Source organism: Castanea sativa, chromosome 8 (assembly GCF_040712315.1).
Source record: "Castanea sativa cultivar Marrone di Chiusa Pesio chromosome 8, ASM4071231v1".
In the NCBI taxonomy this organism is placed as follows: domain Eukaryota; kingdom Viridiplantae; phylum Streptophyta; class Magnoliopsida; order Fagales; family Fagaceae; genus Castanea; species Castanea sativa.
In genome coordinates this window covers 52,782,225-52,807,493 of record NC_134020.1, presented here as the reverse complement: position 1 = coordinate 52,807,493, position 25,269 = coordinate 52,782,225, and the positions used below count along the sequence as shown (strand labels likewise).

General features: G+C 35.2%; 1 protein-coding gene and 1 pseudogene across 1 annotated transcript; one reads left to right on the top strand and one right to left on the bottom strand.

The window, feature by feature from the left end:
- The first annotated feature begins 5,674 nt into the window (after positions 1-5,674).
- LOC142606533 (LEAF RUST 10 DISEASE-RESISTANCE LOCUS RECEPTOR-LIKE PROTEIN KINASE-like 2.4) lies at positions 5,675-17,641 on the top strand (annotated as a pseudogene).
- Positions 17,642-20,166: 2,525 nt separating this feature from the next.
- Positions 20,167-24,831, bottom strand: LOC142608183 (LRR receptor-like serine/threonine-protein kinase IOS1). The gene is made up of 13 exons (XM_075779899.1): positions 24,756-24,831; positions 24,118-24,658; positions 23,432-23,898; positions 23,187-23,325; positions 23,032-23,103; positions 22,862-22,933; positions 22,697-22,777; positions 22,043-22,200; positions 21,692-21,951; positions 21,490-21,616; positions 21,222-21,284; positions 20,926-21,121; positions 20,167-20,652 (listed from the first exon to the last, which is right to left on the bottom strand). Exons 1-13 carry the CDS (start codon positions 24,829-24,831, stop codon positions 20,343-20,345), a joined length of 2,562 nt encoding a protein of 853 aa, XP_075636014.1. The 3' UTR covers positions 20,167-20,342.
- Between the last annotated feature and the right edge of the window lie 438 nt (positions 24,832-25,269).

Genomic DNA, 25,269 nt, shown 5'->3' with positions numbered 1-25,269 from the left:
AGCATGTTGAAGATTTGGAAGCACTTGGTTATAAAACCCTAAAGCGCACAAACGCAGTAGCTTCTCACAGTGTATGAGTTCTCTAATTGAGTCTCTGTGTCTTTGATGACTTTAAAATAAGCCTTTTATATGGTCTAAGGTTGTAGAAAGAGAAGCATTAATCATCCAAGTCATCATGGGCCGAAATTCAGATATGAGAATTCTTAAATCGTAAGTCTCGATAGATCGAGCTTGTGTCGAGCTTCACCATTAATTCTCGATAGATGCAAGTGTTGAGAATTGTTGAAACTGTTTTTCTTCACTTGTTTCTTGGATCAATCTTTCATGTTTTTAATGATACCACTTGTTATGTTTGAACAACACACTTCTTGATACATTAAACCCAACTTAGATCGATTGTTATGATCCTAGTGTCCCACATGGATTAAGTATAAGCTTAACCATGTGTTTATAAGCTCTTGAGCACTCTCCCTTTGCAAACTGGTTTTCAAGGGTGAGTTCTACCCATGAGTTTGTAACATTTGGTATCAAAGCCAACCACCATGTCAAGTCATTGGATGTAGCTCATTGAGTATGGGATCAAATGAGTTGTGACTTTGTGGTTGGATCCCGGAGGAGAAGACCTGGAGGCTAGATCAAAATAACTAATAGGTGAGTGGAGCCACCAAAAGAGAAAGAACTACCATCGAGTCAGTGTCGCTAGAGTGAGCCGTCGTGGATGTCGGCTGCGAAGTGTGGTGGTATGTTTTAATCCTAGTGTCCCACATGAAGTATAAGTTTAACTATGTGTTTATAAGCTCTTGGGCATCCTCCCCTTGAAAGCCGGTTTTCAAGGGTGAGTTCTACCTATGGGTTTGTAACATCTACCCTAACGCAGGCTACAACATATGGTATTATGAATAGAATTGCACAAAGAGTCTCAGTAACACATTTTAGGTGAAAATTTGTTATTCTTCTTGATGCTATCTAGCGGCACCTTTCAGACTTTGGCTATTTCATTGGCATCATCTCCAATGGCTTTGCATTGTAAGATTGGGTTTAACCTTTCAGCTTAGTTGGATTTTAATTTCTAATTTCTAATTTTTTTTTATATTAAGTGCATGTTAGGGATTGCTTAACAAACCAGCTTTTTTTACTATTCAATTTATTTTTGCTACTATTTATGGGTCCCATTGCACTTTTGGTATTATTCATGGGTCCTACTGTACTATTTCAGCTACTTTTTAGCTTTATCTACTGTACTTTCAGCAAAAAAATTTCACTTTCAGCTAAATAAGCTATTCCCAAACAGACACTAAGGTCTCATTTGGTACACCCACTCAAACACATGTTTTCAGCTTTTAAACAACATTATACGTATTTTCACACTTTTTTACCTACACGTATTTCCACACATGTTTTCAAACAACAAAACACATGTAGACTTTTAAAGAATACAAAAATTCATCAATTTAAAGTAGAGATGTAAGAAAATAAAATATCCAACAAAAAATGAAAAAAATTGAGAGAGAGAGAGAGAGAGAGAGAGAGAGAGAGAGTAGTGGGAAGATGAAAATGTAAAGGACTGGAGAAAGGTTAGAAAGGTTAGAAAAAGTGTAATAGTAAGTTAAAAAATTAATGTAAGAAGAAGAATTAAAAAATATGTGAGAGATGGTCTTTTGATTGTTAAATAATAGAGTTTTTTAATTCACCTTAAATGAGTAATTGTTAAAAAAAATTATCGAAAATATTGGAAAAGAAAATGGATAATGAAATGGCCACTAATGTAGCTCAATTAGAGCGTAATAATAATAAATTCTAGGTTTTATTTTTTAGATATATATAGATAGATATAGATTTTGTAGCAAGTGTCCTTACATGTAAATTCATCAATACAAGTGAAGAAAATATAAAAGACTCAATTAGAATTTATTATGTTTCTATGTAATATTCTGAATATATTGAATCAATTGCTTACATACTTTAAAAATTTCTTGGAGTTTTTTCAATAGATTTTCATAAAAAAATATTTTTCATAACTTATTCTTAAAAAACAAAAAAAATATATCAACAAAATTTATAGTATCTCAATAAAAAATTTACTTTAAAAACTAAGTACATAAATAGTTCAGCACACTACCTTTTTACCTTATAAGGTTTTGAATTTTTAAGTTGGAAAATTTATAAAATAAAAAAGGAATATATTAATATTGATATATATATATATATATATATATGTATATATATATTTCAATATTAATATATTTCATTTCTAATTTTATTGTGTCATTCTTAATAGGTCAATATTAATCTCTTATTGTATCACTCTTAATTGTAAGAGAGAACACCTCTTAATTGTAAGAGAGAACACATGAGATTAAGTAGTTCAACCAGTCAGCCTACGTCCATAGAGAAAGCATTTAGAGGTTACATTTTTACCATAATGAATGGTACGTTACAAAAAACTCTAAGCTGGGTATATATAGGGATTAGGTTAACCTTAGTTGAGCCTAAAATCCATTACACATTATAAACTCATTTCTTTAACCATTCCTCTCAAACTCAAGGTAGAGACTTACTGATTCCTTGACTTTAAAATATAAGCTTGTGAAACTCACTTGAAAATGCCATAAAAGTGACCATAAATGATGGAATTGGATGGGGAATGGATTGAGCATAGTGTGGAATGAATTCATGAGTGAGTTGATGAATTTTGTGTATGTTAACTAATAAACGATAGATAAATGTGCCAATTTGAGTGACTTTGGTGCCTCATATGGGTCAATAGAACCCAAAATTAGAATCTACATGAAGTAAACATAAGCATAAAGTAAGATATACCTTATTTGAAAAAGTCAACTTTGTCAAAGACATTTGGTCAACTTGATCAAAAGTCAACGTTTCAAATTTAGTCTAGCAGTTTGGTCCAATTTGAATCAGTGATTCGAGAAAAGATCGAGTTCAATGTTTGAACCAAGTTAGGCTAGCTTTTTAATCATGGTTGGGTTGGGTAGGACCTAAATTCTGCTAATGTGGTAATTATGTGTCACTGACATGGTGATGGTGCGGCAATGACATGGTGGTGCTACCATGATAAGTGATGTGGCACTAACATAGTGTTGAAGTGTCTAATGATGTGGCACATACGTGCGTAAGGAGCTTTAGCAAGCACCTGTGCCGTGTGAGTGACCCTAATGGCGCTGTTGAATTATCAATGCATGGTAGGAGACTTAGGACAATTGTGAGAGCACTTGGGTCCTTGTTTTAGGTTGATTTTTGTTGTTGTTGTTGCTTTAATTGTTAGAGGCCAAGGAATATCCAAATGTGGTGTGTGACAAGAGTTCTTTCACTTTCGATCTATGATGGTTGTAGCGGTGGCTCGAGAAGTTTGAGTGAAAATCAAGACCATAAAAAAAAAAAAAAAAAAAAAATATATATATATATATATATATATATATATATATATATATATAGATATATATTGGGAAGCTCAACTAGGTTGTCTTAAATTGATTTGGGTTTTTGTTGATGCTTGTGGCAACTAGGGTTTTTGGATTTTTTATTTTTATTTTTATTTTTTGTCTGTTTGATTGAGACAGGATTTTTGTCAAAAACAATGGTCTTTAAAACATTAAACTAACAAGCAATTGAAGGCCATAGAAAAGTGGCTTTGATACGACCTTATATTATAAGAAAATATAGATAATAGAAAATTGATATAGGAAAGCAGAAGTGAGAAAGAGAAAAGAAGTGATTACGTAGTTCAATCTAGTGTGCTTATGTCCATAGAGGAAGCATTTAGCGGGTAGATCTTTATTGTAATGGATGGTGAGTTACAAAAAACCTTAAGCAAGATATGTGTATAGAGATTAGGTTAATTTTAGTTTTTTTGATACAAGATAAAATTTTTATTTTAGCCTAATCTAAGTGTATATGTGTGTGAAGCTCCCTCTTAGAGACTTGACCTCCGGCCCTTACCCCCCACACTCCATAAGCATTTATACTTGTAGAGTGACCACCGCACCAAGGGTGCGTGGTGGTTAGATTAATTTTAGTCAAGCCTACAATACACATGGCCTTTCGGGTCATTGCACATAACAAAATAATGTGATTGTTGGAAAGAAATGAATACTATTTCCAACATATGGACTAATTTTTCAATCAAGTGGAAAACTAGGGGCTGTTTGGATTCCATGTTTTCCATCACCCATCGCTCTGTTTTCATCACCCATAACTTAAAATTGGTGGGTCCCACGGCAGAAGGGTGTGTTTGGATTTGTTTTCAGTTTTGGTTTCCATCACTCAATTATCTGATTTTTGAGTGATGAGTTAGCAAAACTGAGAACACATTTTGGGTGTTTTCAAGTTATGGAAACTTGGCATTTTGGTAAATAAACAGACATGGTTGGGACCCACGGTCAAACCTTTTGCTCTCTCTAACACGCGTTGTCTTTTTTTTTTTTTTTTTTTTTCATGCTAGGTCTGGGCTTGGTTTCTCTATACTCTTCTTCTTATTTTTTTTTTCTTCCCCTTTTTACATTGGGTTTTTGGGATTGGTTTATTTTATTTATTTATTTTTTCTTTCATGCTGGGTTTGGGCTTGGTTTCTCTATTCTCTTCTTCTTCTTTTTTTCTTCTTTTCTTTCCTTTTCACATTGGGTTTTTGGGTTTGGTTTTTTTTTTTTTTTTTTTCCATTCCTTTTCACTGGGTTTCTGGGCTTGGGTTTTTTTTTTTTTTTTTTCTTCTTCTTCTTCTTTTTCTTTCTTTCTTTCTTCACTTCTCACAATCTTTTCTCTTCTCTTTTAATTTTCCCGCTTTTAGTTCTTTCTAAGCTTTATAGTGTAATTTGTTGTGGTGTTGGTGGTGTGAATGATCGGATCTGCTATGGTGGATTGGTTTGATGTTTTGTGGTTTGCATGGTGATGGTTTTTTTCAGTTGGGTGCTGGGTTTTGTGAATGGATGAAGAGGGAGGCGATGAACGGTACTTGAGAGCAATTTGGGTTCGGTGAGTTTGGGTATTGGGGTTGAGGGAAAAAAGAAGAAGAAGAAAGAAATAAGAAGCTTTGGGTTCGATGAGTTTTGGTATTGAGGGTTGAAGGGGAAAAAAAGAAAGAAAGTAAAAGTTGCACCAAGTCAATCCGTGGGTCTCACAAAAAGTAAAATTTTTTAAGTTATCAAAGTTGGAAACAAGTGCCGAACATGCCACCTTAAGAAGTTGTGGTATTATTAGTGATAAGTGATGAGTGAGCATTTTTTGAAAACAGCCCCTAATTTTTTCAACATAACCATCAATAACTTCATTTTATGACCGCGAACAAAGTCGGAATTTCATTGTGATTAGTTTTGGATGAAGAAAAAAAAAGTAGAACCTTCATTCATTATCTTCTTCTTTCTGAATTGTTTTTTCCTCATCACGTGCTGAATAGTCAAGTCCGTCGTGCGTTAAGAGGGACCCTCTAACCTCATCTTTTTCGTTTCGTTTGGTAATTGCTACTTCATCTTTTCTCCATCTCATTTTATAATAAGATTTTACTAACGTGTGCCCTAAGGGCACACAATAGTAAACTTTTTCAATTCCCCAATAATATCTTACTTAATGCATAAACCAAGACTACAATAAGTAGATGAAAATTGCAGGCAAATTGTAGACTACAATAGTTGGAGCTACAGATAGTAGCAAATTGCAGGCAAAAATGGCCGACTTCAAAATTCCCATATCCTGGTTGCTATTATTAAGCTTGCTTAACCTGTTCAGCAGAAGTGAAGGAGCACCAACTTACGCCGCTCATTACTGCTCCAATTCAAGCTTTTTCACTCCCAACAGTACCTACCAAGCCAATCTCAACCTCCTCCTCTCTGATCTATCTTCCAACTCCACACGCCTAGATGGGTTCTACAAAACCAGTGTGGGTCAAAACCCTCCAGACGTGGCCACGGGTCTTCTTTTCTGCCGTGGTGATCTCACCCCAGCTGCTTGTAAAGACTGCATCTCTACGGCAACAAAAGACATACGAAACCGCTGTCCTTTCGACAAAATCATCCTAATCTGGTACGATGTGTGCACAGTGCACGTTGCGTTACACCAACGAATCAGACCTGAACAACTTAGTTCCCTTTGAGAACTTTAACACTACAGCCCAGGATGTCATCGAGCCAGACCGGTTCAACGCGTTATTAGCACGCACCATGAATTCATTGAAGCAACAAGCTGTCAATTCCCAATCGGACAAGAAATTTGCAACGGCGGCTGTAAAGTTTACGAGCTCGGTGACACTCTACTGTTTGGTGCAGTGCACACCGGAGCTTTACTTCAGTTCATGCTTGACACTTTTGGAAAGTGCCATCGGTTCTCTTCCCATGTGCTGCACTGGAAAACAAGGTGGAACAGTTAGGCTTCCGAGCGCTAATATTAGATACGAACTTTACCCATTTTTTAATTACACGGCATCATCTACTCCACTTCCTCCTCCGCCTCGAGGTACGCTATATATAATTTCTTTTACCTCAATAGCATCATTAATTTTCTCTAAGATTTTTTAACGTTTCTGGCTTCGATTCAAGGAGAAATTATACTTTGGACCAGCCCACTTGTTAACTATTTTACTATCGTCTCTGTTTAAAATTGCTGAATGACTTAGTCCACCAAAATACCATTAATTTGTCCAATTCATGAGAGTTAATATGTATAGTTAATATTCGAATATAGGAAATTAAAAAAATAATGGTAATGACCCGCATAATTGTTATTATGCAAGAATATTTCTTGTCCTTTTTGTTGAAGGTACGTATTTATGGTCAGTAAATATTGCCTTTTGCTTAAATTCCCTTTCTGTCTCTCATTTTAGATCAAATTATCGCTTCTTAATATTTTTAAAAAGAGACTTTCAGTTCAAATCTCTCTCTCTCTCTCTCTCTCTCTCTCTAAATATCAAATTATAAAATAACTAATTGTTAACCCGTGCGCGATACACGGAAAAACTATTAATTCTGAAAAAGAAAATCCAACAATGAGTAAATAGAAATTTTGAAAAAAAAATTAATTGAAATTAATCCAAACAAATCATTAATCAGCAAAAAATATAGCTTCTAATAAGAAAACTAAAAATCACATGAACCTAAACAAAAAACATTTGAGGTGAAGAATTACAATCAACTTATTGAGATGCAAATACCAAAAACTCCAAGACGTAAAACTTTAAAATTGATAGAATCTCCAAATTTTTCTTCAGAACCAAACCAAATTTTAAAAATTTATATATAACATACCAAATAAAAATTCATCATTCCTTAGGCTGGAAGACATATTTTGCATCTTTAATTTTTTTCCAAAGAAATAGAGATGATTTTTCTGCCATATAAAATATAAGATAATAATTATTAGAAATTTCAACCCAAACAACGTTAGTTTATTTTATTTTATTTTAGTCCTACATAATTTTTGTTTTTATATAGATTATCAATGTTTGAGTTTGAGTTTAAATTAGACTTGTTAGAGTTAGAGTTTTACTCATCGTTAAGTTTTGATTAAACAAAAATAATCTTATTTTAAAAAAAATGATAATGATGAGTTTGAGTTTAAATTGGACTTATTAGAGAGATAAAGTTTCACTCCTGATTAAGTTTGAACTAAAAAAATACTTTTATTTAAATAAAATGATAATTTTATTAAAATATTGTGCTGACGTGAAAAATTGTAAAAGTTTAAGAGATTTCGGTTTTATGAGAGTAGAATTGTGTGTGAATCGTACTTTTTTTTTTGGGTGCAAAATCTGACATGTCACATTGTTGGAGGGGTAAAAGTAGACCCTATGATGGGTTTAGTCTCTTCTACATGACCATAAAGTCAGCAAATTGAACCACCAGATGAGTTGGAGAACAAAACTGGAAGCCTAAAAGCCTTTGGGTTCATGGTTTGTAAGTCAGTCTCTTAACATAGTTTTTTGACCACGGGTGCCCGTGTTTGTTCAATCCTTTTGGCTGGAAAAAGATCTAATGAAATGGGACTCTTCACATAGTATTTTTTATTTTTTCATAAATAAAGAAAATACTATGAGAGCTACACGTTCACATCCAAGTGTTGATGAGTCACGACACCTAATCTGGACCAAATTACGCACAGCGTATTGAATACGCAAAGCTTTTAGTCATTATCTGATTTTTTTTAAATTTTTTTATGAGGTAGTCATTATTTGATTAATTTAGGGTTTGCAACTTTCTGCTTGATTGTGTGGTTCTAACACACATTTTTACATATTAAATAACCTTATACACATTTTAACACACTTTTTTACCCACACATATATTATAAATAATCAAACAATATTATTCAAACTTCTCTACCAAACAGGCTCTTTGTCTGTTATTTTCATTTGATTCACATTAAATGACCGCATTTTTGTTGGTTTTCCACTTGTGTGTGTGTGTGTGTGTGTGTGTGTGTGTGTGTGTGTGTGTGTGTGGGGGGGGGGGGGGGGGGGGGGGGGTAGTCTGAAGTCTGAACAATAGTAGAGTTCACTAGACTACAACTTGGTAGGGAGTAGGGACATGAGATTGGATGAGAAGAAAATGTATTTATTTTGTGTAGCGAAAGGCTAGCTTGCATCTAAACTCAGACTTCTATATAAATTAACCATAACCACACATGCAACAAAAATTGGTTGGGGCTGCATGGGAGAAGAAGTTGTAATTAAGTCAACTAAACGTCCAATGTGATTCCTTCTCTCTTTCCATACAATTGTTTTTTGTTTTATTGGTTGGACGTTATGTTCTCCACCTGTTAACAGTCACTCAGTTATGTTTCGTTTATTTTCCTTTTAGTACAATAGATAACCCATCATCACTACCTTCCTACTTCTTTTTAGTTTCTCTCATCTTCTCGTTTTTTTGCTTCTTTATTTTTCATCAAGATTCCTCTATCTTTATGCTATGAAGATATGTACGAGATCTGTAGCAATATGTTCAACTGTGGAAAGTTGAATAACATTGGTTTTCCTTTTTGGGGAGAAAACCGACCAAATAGTTGTGGCTATCCTGGATTAAAGCTCAATTGCCGGGGAAGTGTTGCTACCATAAATATTACGAACGTGACGTACCAAGTGTTAGGTGTCAATCCCGAGGCCCAAATACTCAAGATTACGAGAGACGACTTCTCGGCTGGGATTTGTTCACCAGAGTTCGTGAATTCCACCTTCGATCTTACACTATTGGATTTTGGCATTGGTTTACAGGATCTTACAATAGTCTATGGCTGTGGTTTTTCTTTGAATACTTCCCTCGGACAATTCAATTGCCAAAAAAATGGTTTTTGCGCACATCAAATGGGGAGCTTCTGGGCCTGGGGAATGTAAAGTAAGCGTAGTTGTTCCTGTTCCAGTTCAAGTTCAGTCCGGTCCGTGGACAGGAATAGAAACAGATCAGTCAAAATTAGAGGAAGCTATTAGGGAAGGATTTGATGTGAAATGGAAGGTGGATACGGCAGCATGTCTTAACCTATGATGCACGGACACGGACACGACACGGACACGGATATGGTGATACGGCAATTTTTGAAAAATAAGGATACGACACGGCGTGGACACGGCAATTAAATAATTAATTAAATTTTATATTTAGACATATTTTTAAATATTTTTAGACATAAAATACGTTTATATCTAGAATTTAAATTATGTACTAATTACAGATAAGTAAACTAACATCCAAAGTAGTACAATAATACACATAAAATGTTTAGAGTACAAACCAAAAGTTTAAATAGACTACATTCAATATCAAACTAAAAACATAAAATGAAATAAGCAGGACACAAAAACAAAAATCACTAAATTCATAATAAACATTATAATTTATAAGACAAGGTTGAGTAAAGAAGAAGAAAAAAAAAAAAAAAATATATATATATATATATATATACACACACACAATAAAGTATAACACAGTGAGGGGATTAAAAAAAGAAAAAAAAAAAGAAAAAAGGAGGTTTGGGTGTTATAAATATAACACGCCACAGTACACCAAGTGAAAGGTCTAAGCAGTCAACAGATAAAAGAAAAAAAAACATGAAACAGAGAGAGAGAGAGAAAAGAAGCTCGGATCTGTCCACGCCAAGAGAGAGAGATCGGAAGGAACAAAGGGAGCTCGCCAACTCGCCGATCAGCCTGATGTAGCTCCAGCGAGGGATAGAGGGCAGAAAAGAAGCTCGGATCTGTCCACGCCGAGAGAGAGAGAGATCGGAAGGAACAGAGGGAGCTCGCCAACTCGCCGATCGGCCTGATGTAGCTCCGGCGAGGGATAGAGAGCGGCGGGCAGAGGGAAATCAACGGTTGGGCTGTGTGGGTTTTTGTTTTGTTTTTTGTTTTTTTTTTTTTTCCCACTGCTGGAGAGTCCACCACGTCGGGGCCGTGTCGGTGTCGTGTCGGAGAAGCGAAAAAAAAAAAAAAAAAAAAAAAAAAAAAAAAAAAAAAAAAACCGACACCGCTCGAACACTGGAGTCCGGCGAGTCGTACCAATACGTTGGCAAAAATGCCGTGTCGGTGCAACCTAGGTCTTAACTGCACGGAATATAATAGAGTATGTGGTTATGACCTGAGGCGGAATCAGTCAACGTGCTATTATTCCTCACCAGGTACGTATACTACTCGTCAATAATCGATGTGCAATGATTCTATTAAATTTTTGGTATCCTCTTAATTAGTCTCTATAGATTGATTGGCAATATTGATAATTTTTTAGGGGAGAACTTTTGGGGTTGGATCTGAAAACTAATACTCTGGAATTTTTTAGATTAGTCATTGATAAATAGCATGTTTAAAGTTGAAACACAACATTAAAATCTTAAGCCAGTAGGATAAGCCCGGTAATTTTATGTCAGCAGTCACTCTTTTTACCTATCATGTTTGTATATTTTAACAAGGATTTTGTTAATGTTTGTCTTAAGAGCACACAATAATAAATCACTTTTGGAAATATTTTCTCGGGAATTGAAAAGTATTGACAACTTTTTCAATTATCGAGAAAATGTTTCCAAAAATAGAAGGCTTAATGTGTGCCCTAAGGGCACACATTAACTGAACCCTAACAACAAAACCAATAGTCCCCAATGCCCTAAAGATTTCTGTAATTTGGTCTTCAAATTTTCACATTTTAAATTGTCTACGTGGCTAATTGACTTAAAGTGAAATGATGGCAAGAACTAAAATGACAACAAATTAAAATATATATAAGGACTAAAATAAAAGCTATAAAATGTTGAGGACCAAATTAAAATAAGGCTAAAATATAGTGTTACACTTTTTACCTTGATTTTAAACAAGTAGAAGTGATCAAATTGATACAACCGTAGGTAGATTTGAAGAGTTTCGTGTGATGTGTGCCAATTTCGCTATTAGAATATAGGTCCAGGAGTTTAACCCCCATGTCAAGCCTGTGTAAGTTCAATAAATTAGTACACTATAGTGGATTGTACTATCTTTGTATTACCGTACCATCCATTTTTTAGTACACTATAGTGGATTGTACTATCTCCAAAAATACTTCTTATCCAGGTCCATCCATCCACCTAGGCACTATTCCATCTAGGAATGTTCAATATGGCTTTAACAGAGGCTTCATCAAAATAAACTTTCAGCTTTGCCACATCCCAGCCTAATTTATCATGATTCATTACTTGAGAAACCACTAGGCATTAAGTTTCCCCATGGTCTCTTAGAAGCTTAGGAACGAAATTTGTAACTTCTGGGATCCAGGGCTCATCCGAAACCGAAATGCTATCACCATTTCCTATTCGTCTACTTGCACCTTTTGTCATAACGGGTGAAAACTACCTCTTGTCATAAGGGGTTTAACAGTTATCAGGCCTCTCCAAGACCAAGAAGCATTTTTTGTTGGACCGGAATTTAGCCAATTATTACCAACTCAGTACTTGGCTCTTAGAATTTTGACACAAAAACTATCTTTATTGGAGAGAACCCACCAAGCTTGTTTTGCTATCATGGCCATATGGCCAAACTTTCAAAAGATTTAAAGCCCAACTCACCGTCATTCAAAGGTTAACATAACTCATTCCAGGAAATAGGAGCAAAATATCTGACTACTCCAAGCTAATAGACCGACCAAACGTCCAAACCATCTACAATATGTTTCCAAGTAGCCTATCAAAGACTTAATATCAGCTACCTTTGCTTTACAAATTAGCATAACATCATATGCGTATGGTAATTTGGAGATTCCCAGGGTCCTATTGCTAGGGGTGGTCAAACCACCCGCAAATCCAACCCACCCACCAAACCTAACCAAACTCGTCGCCACTAGATCTAACTGCTCAGGCGGTCAACTTTGGGTCCCAATCTTCAAAAACAAGACAGTGGCAGGTCTCCTCCTCTCAAACCCGAGCAACTCGACCCAACCATAAATACATTAATTCTGACAATTTTCACCAATTTCGGCGACTTTTTGCTAGATACAATGCAGTTCGGCAACCAACACAACTAGATCTAGCAGAGATCCACCAAATATACTAGAAATTCACTAAATCCGACATGTTCTCCACCAGATTTGGATGAAATCACTCTGAATTAGACGAGATCTCCACCAGATTTGGAGAGGTCTCATTGGATCTTGGACAGGTCTTGTCGAATCTGACGAGATCTCGCTACCCCTTCTCCTTTTTCAGCAGTTTTCAGCTTCACCCGAAGCTAACCACCACTTGAGGCTTACCCGATTCATCCGACCTGATACCCTTAAGGTCCGTTTGGATGGGAGGATGAAAAAGTTGGAGGATAGAAAATGAGGATTGGATGGAAAAGTGGGAGGATTAGGGCTGTTCACGAGTCGGGCCAAATCGGGTTTGAGGCTGACCCGCATCCGACCCGATTGAATTAGGTAAACGGAAATTGGACCCGCAGCCGATTAAATGTTCAGGTCGAACCCGTCAGCTTGGGTCATCAGTTGACTACAAAACCCAGATCAATGAAATTGAAATGAAGAGAGAGAAAATACTAAACCAACACCACCACCACCACCACCACTCCATCATCCACCATCACCACAACTATCACAAGGTTAGTGCGAAATTAAAAAGGAAAAAAAAAACTTTGACTCACCATCAAATGCACAAGATCAATGGCATATCAAAGGAGGCAGAGAGGGGTTTAAGTGAGACTTAACCTATGGATAGTAAGTGCAACAATGACTACAAGTCAACGACGAAGGCAGTGGCATCAACTTGACAACGGCAGCGGTAAGAAGGAGGCTAGGTTTAGGGATTTGAGAGAGAGAGAGAGGAGAATGTGAATCTGAAAAACTGAAGCTTGAACCCATCCTTTTTCCTTTTAAATTTCTCACGGGTTGGGTTGGGTTGGGTGGGGTCGGTTTCTACGGGTTAGTAAATATGAAAACTGAACCGAACCGAAAACCCAAAATTTTGACTCTAAAAGACCCGCACCCTACCCGTCTGAGCATTTTGATTTGCCCGTGGGCCTTCGGGTCGAATGGGTTTTTGGGTCTGACAGACCCATGGACAGCCTTAGGGAGGATAGCAAAGATTTTATTTTCTCTCATTTGTGTTTGGTTAGGAGAGTGGAAAAGTAGAGAGATTGAAAACTTTTTTATTTGGTTGAGAAGAAATGTGAGAGGATGGAAAATTTAATTTATATAAATTAACTCATATGCCCTAATTAAAAAAATTATCTAGTTAAAAAAAATTAAAAACAAACAAACAAACACACCAAGTTTATTAAAACAAAAATCATGAAAAAAAAAAACTCAACCAACCAAAAGAACCAATCATGCCCAGTTAAAAATCCAAAAAGCCAAATAACCAAAAAAAACAAAATCATGCCCAGGTTAGAAGAAAAAAAAAAGGGTAAATTACAAAGTTGGTCCCTATCCTTTACACCATATTTCAATTTAGTCCCTAACTTTTCAATTGTGTCAATTTGGTCCTTAACCTTTCAGTACCGTGTCTATTTAGTCCTTGCCGTTATCTTTTAGATGGAAATTGATGACATGACAAACACTTAAATAAAAATTATTTTTTGACAATGACACCTGTATTGCCACGTCAATTACAAAAAAAAACAAATTAAATCTGAATTATTTCCCTAAATTCCAAAATCCCCGACTTTCTCCACTCTTCTCCCTCTCTCTTTCTTCTTAGTCTCCACTCATCTCTATCTCGGACTGCTACTGACCTTTATCTTTTTCCATTTTTCGTTTGCTGCTGCATCTGTACATAGTTGCTTCTCTATATAGTGCCGGTAAATCTTGGAAAAAAGTTTCACATTATTAACAAAAAAAACTAGTGTGGGTGATCATATGGCAGCCTCCAAAAAGAAATCAAGTAAGATACACTATATCTTAGAGTGGTTCATTTATACAATACATTCAAAAAATATACTATTTGCATTAAAGGAGAAAAAATTCATAAAACAACTCTACTTTCCCCATCCTGGCAAATGTTAGCGTATCATTTTCAAATCCAATTCTTTGGAAACTAAGCCTTCATCCCGAGGAATTGAGATTGGCTACATAAATCCTTTTACTACTTCCAACCATACCAACAATAATATAAATATAATCATGCTTCTTGGGTGGTGAATGAGAGAGAGGAAGAATGAAGAAGAGATGAAGATGAGTTATTAGGGATTTTGGATTTTAGAAAAATACATGTTTCAGATTTTTTAATTTGGGTTCTTTTAAAGCTGATGTAGCGGTACAGGTATTCATTGATGTGGAAAAAAATAAAATTTTATTTGAGCCATTTGCCACATCAATAATTTTCATTCAAAAGATAATGGCAGGGACTAAATTGACACAGCACTGAAAGGTTAAGGACTGAATTGACACAATTGAAAGGTTAGAGACTAAATTGAAATATAGTGTAAAGGATAGGGACCAACTTTGTAATTTACCCAAAAAAAAAAAGAATTGGAGATTAAAAAAAAAAAAAACAGCCGTGCAGTTAGAAACAAAGGCTCGGCCATGTCCAATCAGATTTTTATTTTTATTTTTTATTATTTTTTTAAGAATAGGAAACAAAGGGTAGCAGCATGTACATAGTGAATTAGAATTTTTTTTTTTTTTTTTAAAGAATAGGAAACAATGGGCAGCAGCATGTACACAATGGGCTTTGATGGGGGCATTTTTGTCCAAAAGTTTTTGCACAATTTTCTCTCCCATTTTCTCTTCAATTTGGGGAGATTTTATTGAAGATTTTGCTTTGGTGGGTCAGGAGAGAAAATCCTGAGCCCCACCAAAATTCCCTCCTCCTCTCCCTTCCAACCAAACACTTCTCCCAACCATTTTCTTTCATTTTTTTAATTTTTTTTTATCCTCTCTATTTCACCTCCAACCAAACACACCCTTATGGAAAAAAATTTGGTACTAACATGAAAATTTTTTGCAGGTAAATGGAATGTAATGTGTAATACAGTAATTTTGTAGCAATAGAGAGGAGCCGAAAGTGCAAAAGGATTTTATTTTTCCTACTTTCATTAGCCCTTTAAATATAAAACCTAAATGAGTAAACAACTTCAATAAATGCAAGCTGACTCCTTAATGCTCTTATAGTATCTTAGTTTTTCTTGCTAACGAGGTTGGTTCAGTTGATAAGGTTGGAACGCTTCCTCCAAAAGGCCTAAGTTCAAGTCAAGCTGTCGGCAGTCTTCCTTGGTGGACTATCTATAAGTCCAATGTCAGTCCTCTCTGAAGCTTGCGGCTTATCCTAGCCCTGGTATAGGGTAGCCTCCCCTCACCTAAACTTATGTTAACCAAAAAAAAAAAAAAATCTTAGTTTTTCTTTTGTAAAGTTTCATAATGAATTACATCTCAACTTTATTTTCCTTCCATATAGGCAAATTACACTTAAATCTAACTTTGTTTATTTTTTGTCTGCCCTTTGCTTTCTTGGTCATGTCTTGTGGCTTGAATCATCAATTAGTTTATGTTCTGAGATTCTATACCTAACAATAACTGATACTAAGATATTGCTGGTTTTTCAGGCTATTCCCGGTGGAATCGATTGTTTAAAGGTACAATACTAATGAGGGAACCCTTAATGGGAAGTAGATATATTTTTATATCTTTTATGAAAGAATTTTGTAAGAGTAAAATTTAGGTACATTTCCTTAGGTACGGTACATTAGATTCTCCAATTAAATTTAAACCATGTGTTTGAATTTAATTGAGAAGCTAATGTATTGCACCTAATAAGTTTTAGTAAAGTTTTGTTTTATTTATAATTGAAAGCTCTTAATTACACTCTTTAAATGCAGGTTTTGTGGCTGGAATTGTTGGGACCATAGCAATTGTCTTTGTTATGATCATTTGCTACCTCAAAAGAGAACAATTATCAAGTATGGGAGTGATTAGCAAGAAGAAAACCAAAGACAATCAATATGCCAAGGCTTTTATAATGAATCAAGGCTCACTCGCTCCCAAGCAATATAGGTATTCAGATATTAAGAAAATGACCCATTCATTCAAAAACAAACTAGGTCAAGGTGGATATGGAAGTGTATACAAAGGAAAGCTATTGGACAAACATCTAGTAGCAGTTAAAGTCATCAATGACTTGAAAGGAGACGGAGAAGATTTTATTAACGAAATTGCTAGCATTAGCCGAACTTCCCATGTTAACGTTGTCACTCTTTTGGGTTACTGTTATGAGAGAACTAAAAGAGCTCTAGTCTATGAATTCATGCCCAATGGATCTTTGGATAAGTTCATATGCAACCCAGAATCTTCTAGCACAAATTGTAAGTTAGAACATAAAACACTTTTTGGAATTGCAGTTGGTGTCGCTCGAGGATTAGAGTACTTGCATCGTGGCTGTAGCACAAGGATTTTGCATTTTGGCATAAAACCGCAAAATATTCTACTAGATGATGATTTTTGTCCAAAAATATCTGATTTTGGCCTTGCAAGACTATGCCAAAAGAAGGAGAGTATTGTATCTATGGTCGGTACTAGAGGAACTATAGGATACATTGCACCAGAGGTTTTTAGTCGAAACTTTGGAGGAGTCTCTTACAAGTTTGATGTTTATAGCTATGGAATGTTGATTCTTGAAATGGTTGGGGTAAAAAAGAATTTTGATGCAGAAGTTTCTCATACTACTGAGAGATATTTTCCAAATTGGATTTATCAGGATCTAAATTTGGGTGAGAATGTTGAAAACAGCATGGTCATAATAGAAGAGGAGGAACAAATGAAAAAAAAAAAATGATTTTAGTAGGCTTGTGGTGCATCCAGACCATTCCAACAAATAGGCCATCCATGACTAAGGTGGTGGAGATGTTGGAAGGTAATGTTCATTCCATAGAAATTCCTCCAAAACCCTTCTTGTTTTCTCCTGCAAGGTCAGTGCAATATTCTTCAACAACATCATTACCATAAAAATTGGAGCGGGTGAAAAATCTACATGATCCCCATAAGCAACGAATCCATTTGCTGAATGATTTCATTTAGCAAATGGAATCATTGCTCACTAATGCTAGATAATAGTTTTGATGGAAGACCTAAGTATGGGGATAAATGTACCTTGAGACTAAGGGGGCCATGTTCCGCTAGCCCTAAGACCTTTTTTTTTAGGTGTAATATGTATTTATACCTAAATTGTCTCGTGTAATATGTATATATGACTCTCTCTTAAGAATTAAGTTGCCAAAATCAACCTTTAAAAAAAATATTTTTTTTAAATCGAAGATAATTAGCAGCTGACCACAACTATGTCCCCCTCCAAAAAATAGAAGTGGAAAATATTAGTTTATATATACCTAAATTCAAGTGGTGCTATAGTATAAAAGCATCAATCACCTCAAAAAGTACCACCAACTCATGTATAGATTGCTAATACCTCTCAAGTCAACCCTTAATTAATAATGGAAATAACATTTAGATGAAGGGGCCCAGCCCCAAATTTTTTTTTTAATAAAATCGTATGTATATGTAATATTTTAAAATTTGAACACAAATACTTCGGCCCCTTAAAAGTTTAGATTGGTCCAAGAAACCCAAAAGATAAAAAATAGTCATCCGGCCTGTGATTGTGCAATGAGACCTTTTGTGCCTATGTTGCGTGTTATTTTTGACGTTTTTGAATATCAAATCATGTTTAATTGTTCGTTTTTTTCCCCAGTTGATGATTTGTTAGGTTGTTTACGCTCCAAATAAAATATTTTCTAATGTATAATCTTTTACATGTAAAATATTTTGGTGAGGGGATGAACTTGAGCTCGGACTGAGAATCAAAGGCCCAATAGATCATGCCTGAATAGATGAGTCCAGCCCAAAGATGTGATATGAGTAAAAAAGCCTTAGAAATAAAACACAACTCCCAAGAACAAGTCCTTTGGAGGTTCGAGATAGCTATCATTACCAAAGCTCCCTACTGAAGTAATAAGCAGGGCTCTTCCCATAACAATTCCCAGGAAACCACGGGTAACTAATTCCCCCCTGAACTTATAGGCCTCCAAAAAAATTTCATGTTGATTTAGAGCAATCCCACACTCTCAACAAATCTCGTATCAACAAATATATATATATAGCCAGACTCACCTAAAATTGCATCAATATCAACAATTCGTCCAATAAATTTATAAAATGAACAGAATCTCAAAATACTATTGCTGAACAGACCACTACAAATTATTAATTTATTCCTCTCTCTCTTTCTCTCTCAAAATTCCCACTCTCTGTCTCTCTTTCTCCCATTAATCAACTCGGTTGCTATGGCAGAGAATGATAAATTCTCCAAAATTGAAATGGGGGAGGCAATTTGCAACAATGGTCGGCCATGATTGTGATTGGCTAATAACAAACCGTGATTTGCAATTGGTGGAGAACAATTCACTAGATGTGGTTGACCATGATTTGCAACTATGATGGCAATTCGGAATTAACTAGTTGTAGGCTGTATTCTATATTAATTGCTTTGGCCCAAACTAAAAGTCTAAAAGTCAGCATCGGTACTACGGGTCCAAATCCCTATCAATCAAGGACACTAGTCTTTACTTATATAAATGATCATGAATCTTTTTTTTTTTTTTTTTTTTTTACTTATAAATGCATAAACTATACTGTAGCCTTTGAACACCCTCACGAGGGGATTCTAGATTTTTCAATCATAAAATCTCTCAGTTATTTTTGTAATTGAAAAATGTAGCAACTCCAAATTATATTCTTCAAAAAATAAAGAAAACTAAAAATAATTATAAAAAAAAAATGCAATCCTTAATTGTTATCACAGTATCTAAGAAAACTCTAATTAACTTTAGTGCAACAACTCTCTCATATTTCCAGTATATGTATTCATTCAATCATCCAATATCCGGAGGCACCCAATATTCAACATTAAAACCAAGCCATCTTATTATCAAAAACAGAAAAACCAAGCCACCTTATTTTGTGCAATATCCTTAGATGTACACATAAAAGAATAAAAGAGAATGGTATAAAAGTTGCCATAGGCTGAGGGATGTCTAAGGCAAAAGAAAAAAGAAAAAGAAAAAGAAAAACCTCAATTAAACCAAATGCACTTGGTATAGGAAACTCACCATCAAATTTGACTGCTTTTGACACACTGGATTTTACCAATTCACAATCGTAAGTATTGCTAGCATTTTGAAGGAAGCAAATTGACTTCAGTTTAGTTTGTAATTGCAGCAATTGGTGCAGAAACGTTTTTTTTTAAAAGAGTGGTACAGAAACGCTTGAATTTCTACCAGAATGTGTTTATAGAATCTGTGTTATAATCTTTGTCAAGAATTTTACACGAACTACTGCCTATTTGGTTTCTGCTCTACACAACTCTAAGCGGCCTCTTGGAAAAGCTTTTGGGGTATTCTCACTCTGTTTTCGGTTCTACACCCATTCTCTTTATTCATGTTGATGTTTTCTTTTCATGCTTCTGTTTTCCATGTCATAATATGCTTCCACCCTCATTTCTTTGGAACTACATGCATTATTCATCTTTTCAAAAAGATTTACTAATGTTCATGTCAAATAGATCACAGTGACATAACATATTGTGCAATAAGACAATTAGGCATCGGTCATCAGAGCTTAGATATCAATAGCACCCTCATGGCCTCATCTTATGTGTTTCCACACCCCTTCGAGACCCCGAGAAATGGACAAATTCCTTTTCTTTTCTTATAGGAACACATACAAGATTTGTAAGAGGTGAAAAAAAAAAAAAAGCACAGAAGGCAGTAAAATTCAACTCTAACATGCCCATTTTATTACTTTTCTGGACAAAGTACTACCTTGCTGTGGGCCTAAGACCAGTGGTGAAAGTCAAACCAAACTCTGGGATTGAATCTTTTGATTTAGTCTCATTGTTCCCCATGGTTCTAGCAATTTCTACTTCCAGCACTGCTTCAGGTCCATCACTACCTGACTCATGGTAGGCCTTGTCGTGGCAGTTTCAGAAACACAAGCCATTGCTAGATCAACAACTTTCCAAGCAGAGTTAATGTTGAAATTTGCCTGCAATCTCGGGTCTACAATTCTTTTGATATCAGCTTTTGCAAGGATGGAACTCACCCACCGACTTATGTGAGCATTCTCAGGGAGTTTTAATATCGCAGGTCGACTAGTGACTATCTCCAAGAGGACAATCCCAAAGCTATAAACATCACTTTTCTCAGTTAACCAATTTGTTGTATAATACCTGCAAGTCAAATAATAAAATTCAGACATATTGCAACAATATCTTAGACAAAGTTGGTGAACATTTCCATTTAAATATTTTTTTTGCTTTGCTTTTTTTAATTGGAACACCCTACACTTCATTTTTTTAAAGATTTGATTCACATTACATTTTGTGGTGGTTAATTACTATACCAAATTTGTATCCATCTTCATTTTAGATTTGAGTACAATTCTGTGCATCATAGGTATAACTGATTTAATAAAAGATAGAATTCTGAGGATGAATACTCACTCAGGATCAAGGTACCCAGGGGTGCCAACAACTCTAGTTGACAAATGAGTGGCATTGGCATCATCAGTAGCAAAAATTTTGGATAGGCCAAAATCCGCTATTTTAGCTTGGTAGTTTTCATTCAACAAGATGTTTGTGGACTTCACGTCTCTATGGATTATAGGTGGCTTACAACCATTATGCAGATACTCCAATCCTACATTTGGAAATCCATACATGGTTTATAGCTAAAGTAAATTAAGGAAGGCTGAAAAAGTAACAAAGAAGAAAAGAATTAGCCAAATAAACTTGTTGACCTTGTGCAGCTTCCAACGCTATGCGAAGCCTAACTTCCCAGCTCAAGATATATGCATTTTGATCTACATCCATAGCATCAAATCCATAAGATAGTAATTAACTAATTCTTGTGAAGAAAAATGTCTTTCTCATCAAATAAAGGAAGCATGATCATGTAGTGTTATAATGAAGTTTTTGGCAAAAAGAAATGTTTACGCTTTGAGAATCAAATCTAATAATCTGAAAGTGTGAATTTTTTGCAAACTATATATTTCAATCATGCCCCACCTGAAAGTTGTGATGCTAAATCTCCTTTTACCATGTATTCATAGATGAGCCCAAGGTTGGTTCCATCATCGCAATAGCCAACAAAAGCAGTCAAGTTTCTATGATGTACTCTCATAAGAAGATTAGCCTGTAATTTGAAGTCACATATTAGCTAAATACATATGAATAGTTTAAAAGTTTTGTATGTGTTGCAACCACATACCTCTGTATGAAATTCTTTATATCCTTGAACTGATGATGGAGAGAGCATCTTAACAGCGACTTGGGAACCATCAAGGTAGCCATGATAAACTATTCCAAATCCACCTTTACCAAGTACCCTCTCAAAGTTGTTGGTAATCCTCAGGATATCAGCATATGTAAACTGGTGTTTTTTTGACTCCAATTGTTCACTTCTATTGTTAACTTCAAAACTTACTGTCACAAGCCCTAAGATAATCCTGGATTTAATAAGCACATAATCTTGGGGGAATAGTTCCTTTGTTTTTATCAATTTGGGTGTTGTATAATCAACTTAAACCATTTTAACCAAAAGTATTATGGTTGTACTCACCTTGTTGTTTTCTCCTTTTGATGATCAAAATGGTAGCTGCTGCAATTAATAAGAGGATGAACAACCCACCAACTGCAGATGCTACCACCGGAATAATAATATTGTTCTTCTTCTTTTCGCATGAAAGTGATGTACATAAATTTGGATTCTCACCAACACTAGCACCATTGCATCAATAAGAGTTCATGGCAGAAAAAATAAGACTACAACTTATTAAGTGCAACAATATAATCTATTGAACAAAAGTTGCATTGTAACTTTAATGGGATTATGATCCTGTAGAGTTCATAGGGTAGCTCCACCATAGAGTTCAAAAAATCTTACCCATTCATTTTGAAATAAGTAGATTGAATTGTGCTGCATCATCAATAAATTTAAATGAATACCACAATGATGAAGGTCAACGTTTTTTTAAATGTTGATGACATGGTAAAATCTAATTACTTATAACGATTTACCCTAAGAATGAATGGATAGGATCTTCAAAATTCAGTGGTAGAGTTATCCTAAGAACTCTAGAGGATTTTAATCCCATCTAATGATTTACCTCCTGTGAAGATATTAAAAAAAAAAATTTATTGTGTGAAAAATATAAGAAGAAAAAGAGATAATTATACTAGGAATTCATGATTTTTTTCCCTACAAAATGCATACCTTAATAATAGTGAACCATTGTTTGATCGTTCGATGAGTTCAACAGAAACTGAACCTGTGAGGTTGTTTCTTTCTAAATTTCTGCAAAGGTAAACAAAATATGATTAATGATTCCGAATAGATTAAAAAAAATTACAAAGTTAGGCATAAATTTAATTAACTTACAAGACTGTTAAGAATGGCAATTGAGACAGAAAATCTGGAATTGGTCCAGTTAAGTTATTGTTTGATAGGTCTCTGAAATGAGAATTCATTTACATTATCATCAATTGTGGTCAGATTTTGAGTCTCCCCATCATGAGGATCATTTACAAGAGATTGAGATAGATACTCACAAAATTTTTATCATAGTGAGATTTGATATGTAAGGCGCTATTTCTCCAGTCAATCCACTTGAGGATAGGTTCCTGATTGCATGTTTAATTATTTAATATACGATAGTATGTTTTAAGCTAGAAACACAACAAAATTATGTGAAGAAAATTCTTACAATGAGATGATTCTAGGGGTATTAGAATCATTATTGCTACAGTTTAGACCTTCCCACAAGTATTCCTTAGGGGCACATGGATCTCCTTGCCAATTTTTTGTTATATCATACAATGACTTGATGTCCATGATGGCGGTCACTAGTTTCACGTGCATATAAGAAGTATAAGGTAGTATAATCAAGATCTTGCATAACATAGTTTGGACAACACTGACACTAAAAACTATGCGTCAGAAAGAACATACCTTCTTCTTGGCCTGTTTCAGACTGTCGGAGTTCTATTACCTTGTAAACCTCAAAGGCATTGAGGATTGGTGGAAGAGTAGAACTTTCAGTTTTATAGATTGAAACATGTTGGTCTCCAGTTGAGAAATTTTTGCTGTAAATAGTGGTTGAGGACAGATATTCAGGAGAAAAAGGTCCATACCATTGATTCCCATTTAGAGAGATGTTAATTACTCTGGACTGATTGGCTTGGAGCTTTTCAACCTCAGCAAAGTGCATGTAAAAATAACACTGGGTGGTGTCATTGCCAGCCGTAACAGAGATGTCCAAGGAAGAGTTAGCAATTATTGGTGTTGCAGCAGTGGTCATAACTGAAGATGGCAGTCGGTAGTCATTGAATTGTTTGATGTCAAGGTTGGTATTCAATTCTGTCCATCGATAGTAGGAAATTGGCCACCAGATGCGGTCATAAACATCGTCTTTGTACCTGGATGAAAAATATGCTTTGAACAAACAGAGAAAAAGTATTTTATGCATGTAATATTCCTCTCACAGGTACGTGAAACCTATACAAGTGAATCTAGAATGGTGTTGCATATAACAATTATGCAAGTTACCATCTTTTAAGAAAAACAAAATGGCTTTTTCTACAGCACAACTTTACAAGATTTCTGGCAAAGAAATAGGTCTGTACAAATCAACTTACCTGATTGTTTGATTGGTTGTTGCACCAGTATCCCATCGGGTCAAGAGTGCCAATGATCCAGATTGAGTCACGTAAATATCATTTCCCAAAGGCCTTAATTCTAATGCTGAGATAAATGGTGTTCCTGAACCAGTGTTCACGAGACAAACATGGATATAATTTTGAGATGAGACATGGATGATCTCCTTGTATATGATATCAGAGGGTTGTCCTAACTTCACCGAGTCCCACATATTAGCTCCAAGATATAGATCAAAATCTGGTACTTGACCTTGACCATCATAGTTCCCATACATGAAAGTCCCTCGGATCAAATATCTATTGCCTGCTGTAAGGTTAATGTAGTAACAGTTTCTTAGTCCATCAGGAAAGCTTCTGACAGTCCACAGTGGCTCTTGAAAGATAGATTTTCTGAAATCAGGCGATATGCTTTTGCTAATACCAGTATTTATGAAGGAAGCATCTGAAATGTAATAAAGACCTGTAATCTGGTCTGTGTAGCTAGTGTTTGCTGGTAACCCGCTGTCTAAGCTAATGAACCCTGAGACTCAGACAAATAGATAGCTAGAGCCTTTAGCTATATACATGGTTAGTGAATGAAAATCATAATTCTAATACAAAGATGGTGGTAACTATACCTGATTGATCCTGGGCATGAACCAGACATACAAGAGCAAAACTAATAAGCAATGCTAACGGAAAATACTTGACCATTCCCATATCTTCTAGGTTAGGATCACATAATGGTATCTTGCGATGGCATAATTATACCATATGAAATGGAATATATACATATGCATGCTGTGCACTAATATATATATATGTGTGTGTATATATATTCAAGTCAATAGTTAATAGTTGACTTCAAATTAAATGTAAGAGAACATGTTAACAACTTAGACAGTTATCTCGAGCAAAACTAATAAGCAATGCAAACGGAAAATACTCGACCATTCCCATATCTTCTTGGTTAGGATCACATAACGGTATCTTGCGATGGCATAATTATACCATATGAAATGGAATATATACATATGCATGCTGTGCACTCATATATATGTGTATATTCAAGTCAATAGTTAATAGTTGACTTCAAATTAAATGGAAGAGAACATGTTAACAACTTAGACAGTTGTCTTTGAGGTTTGAAAT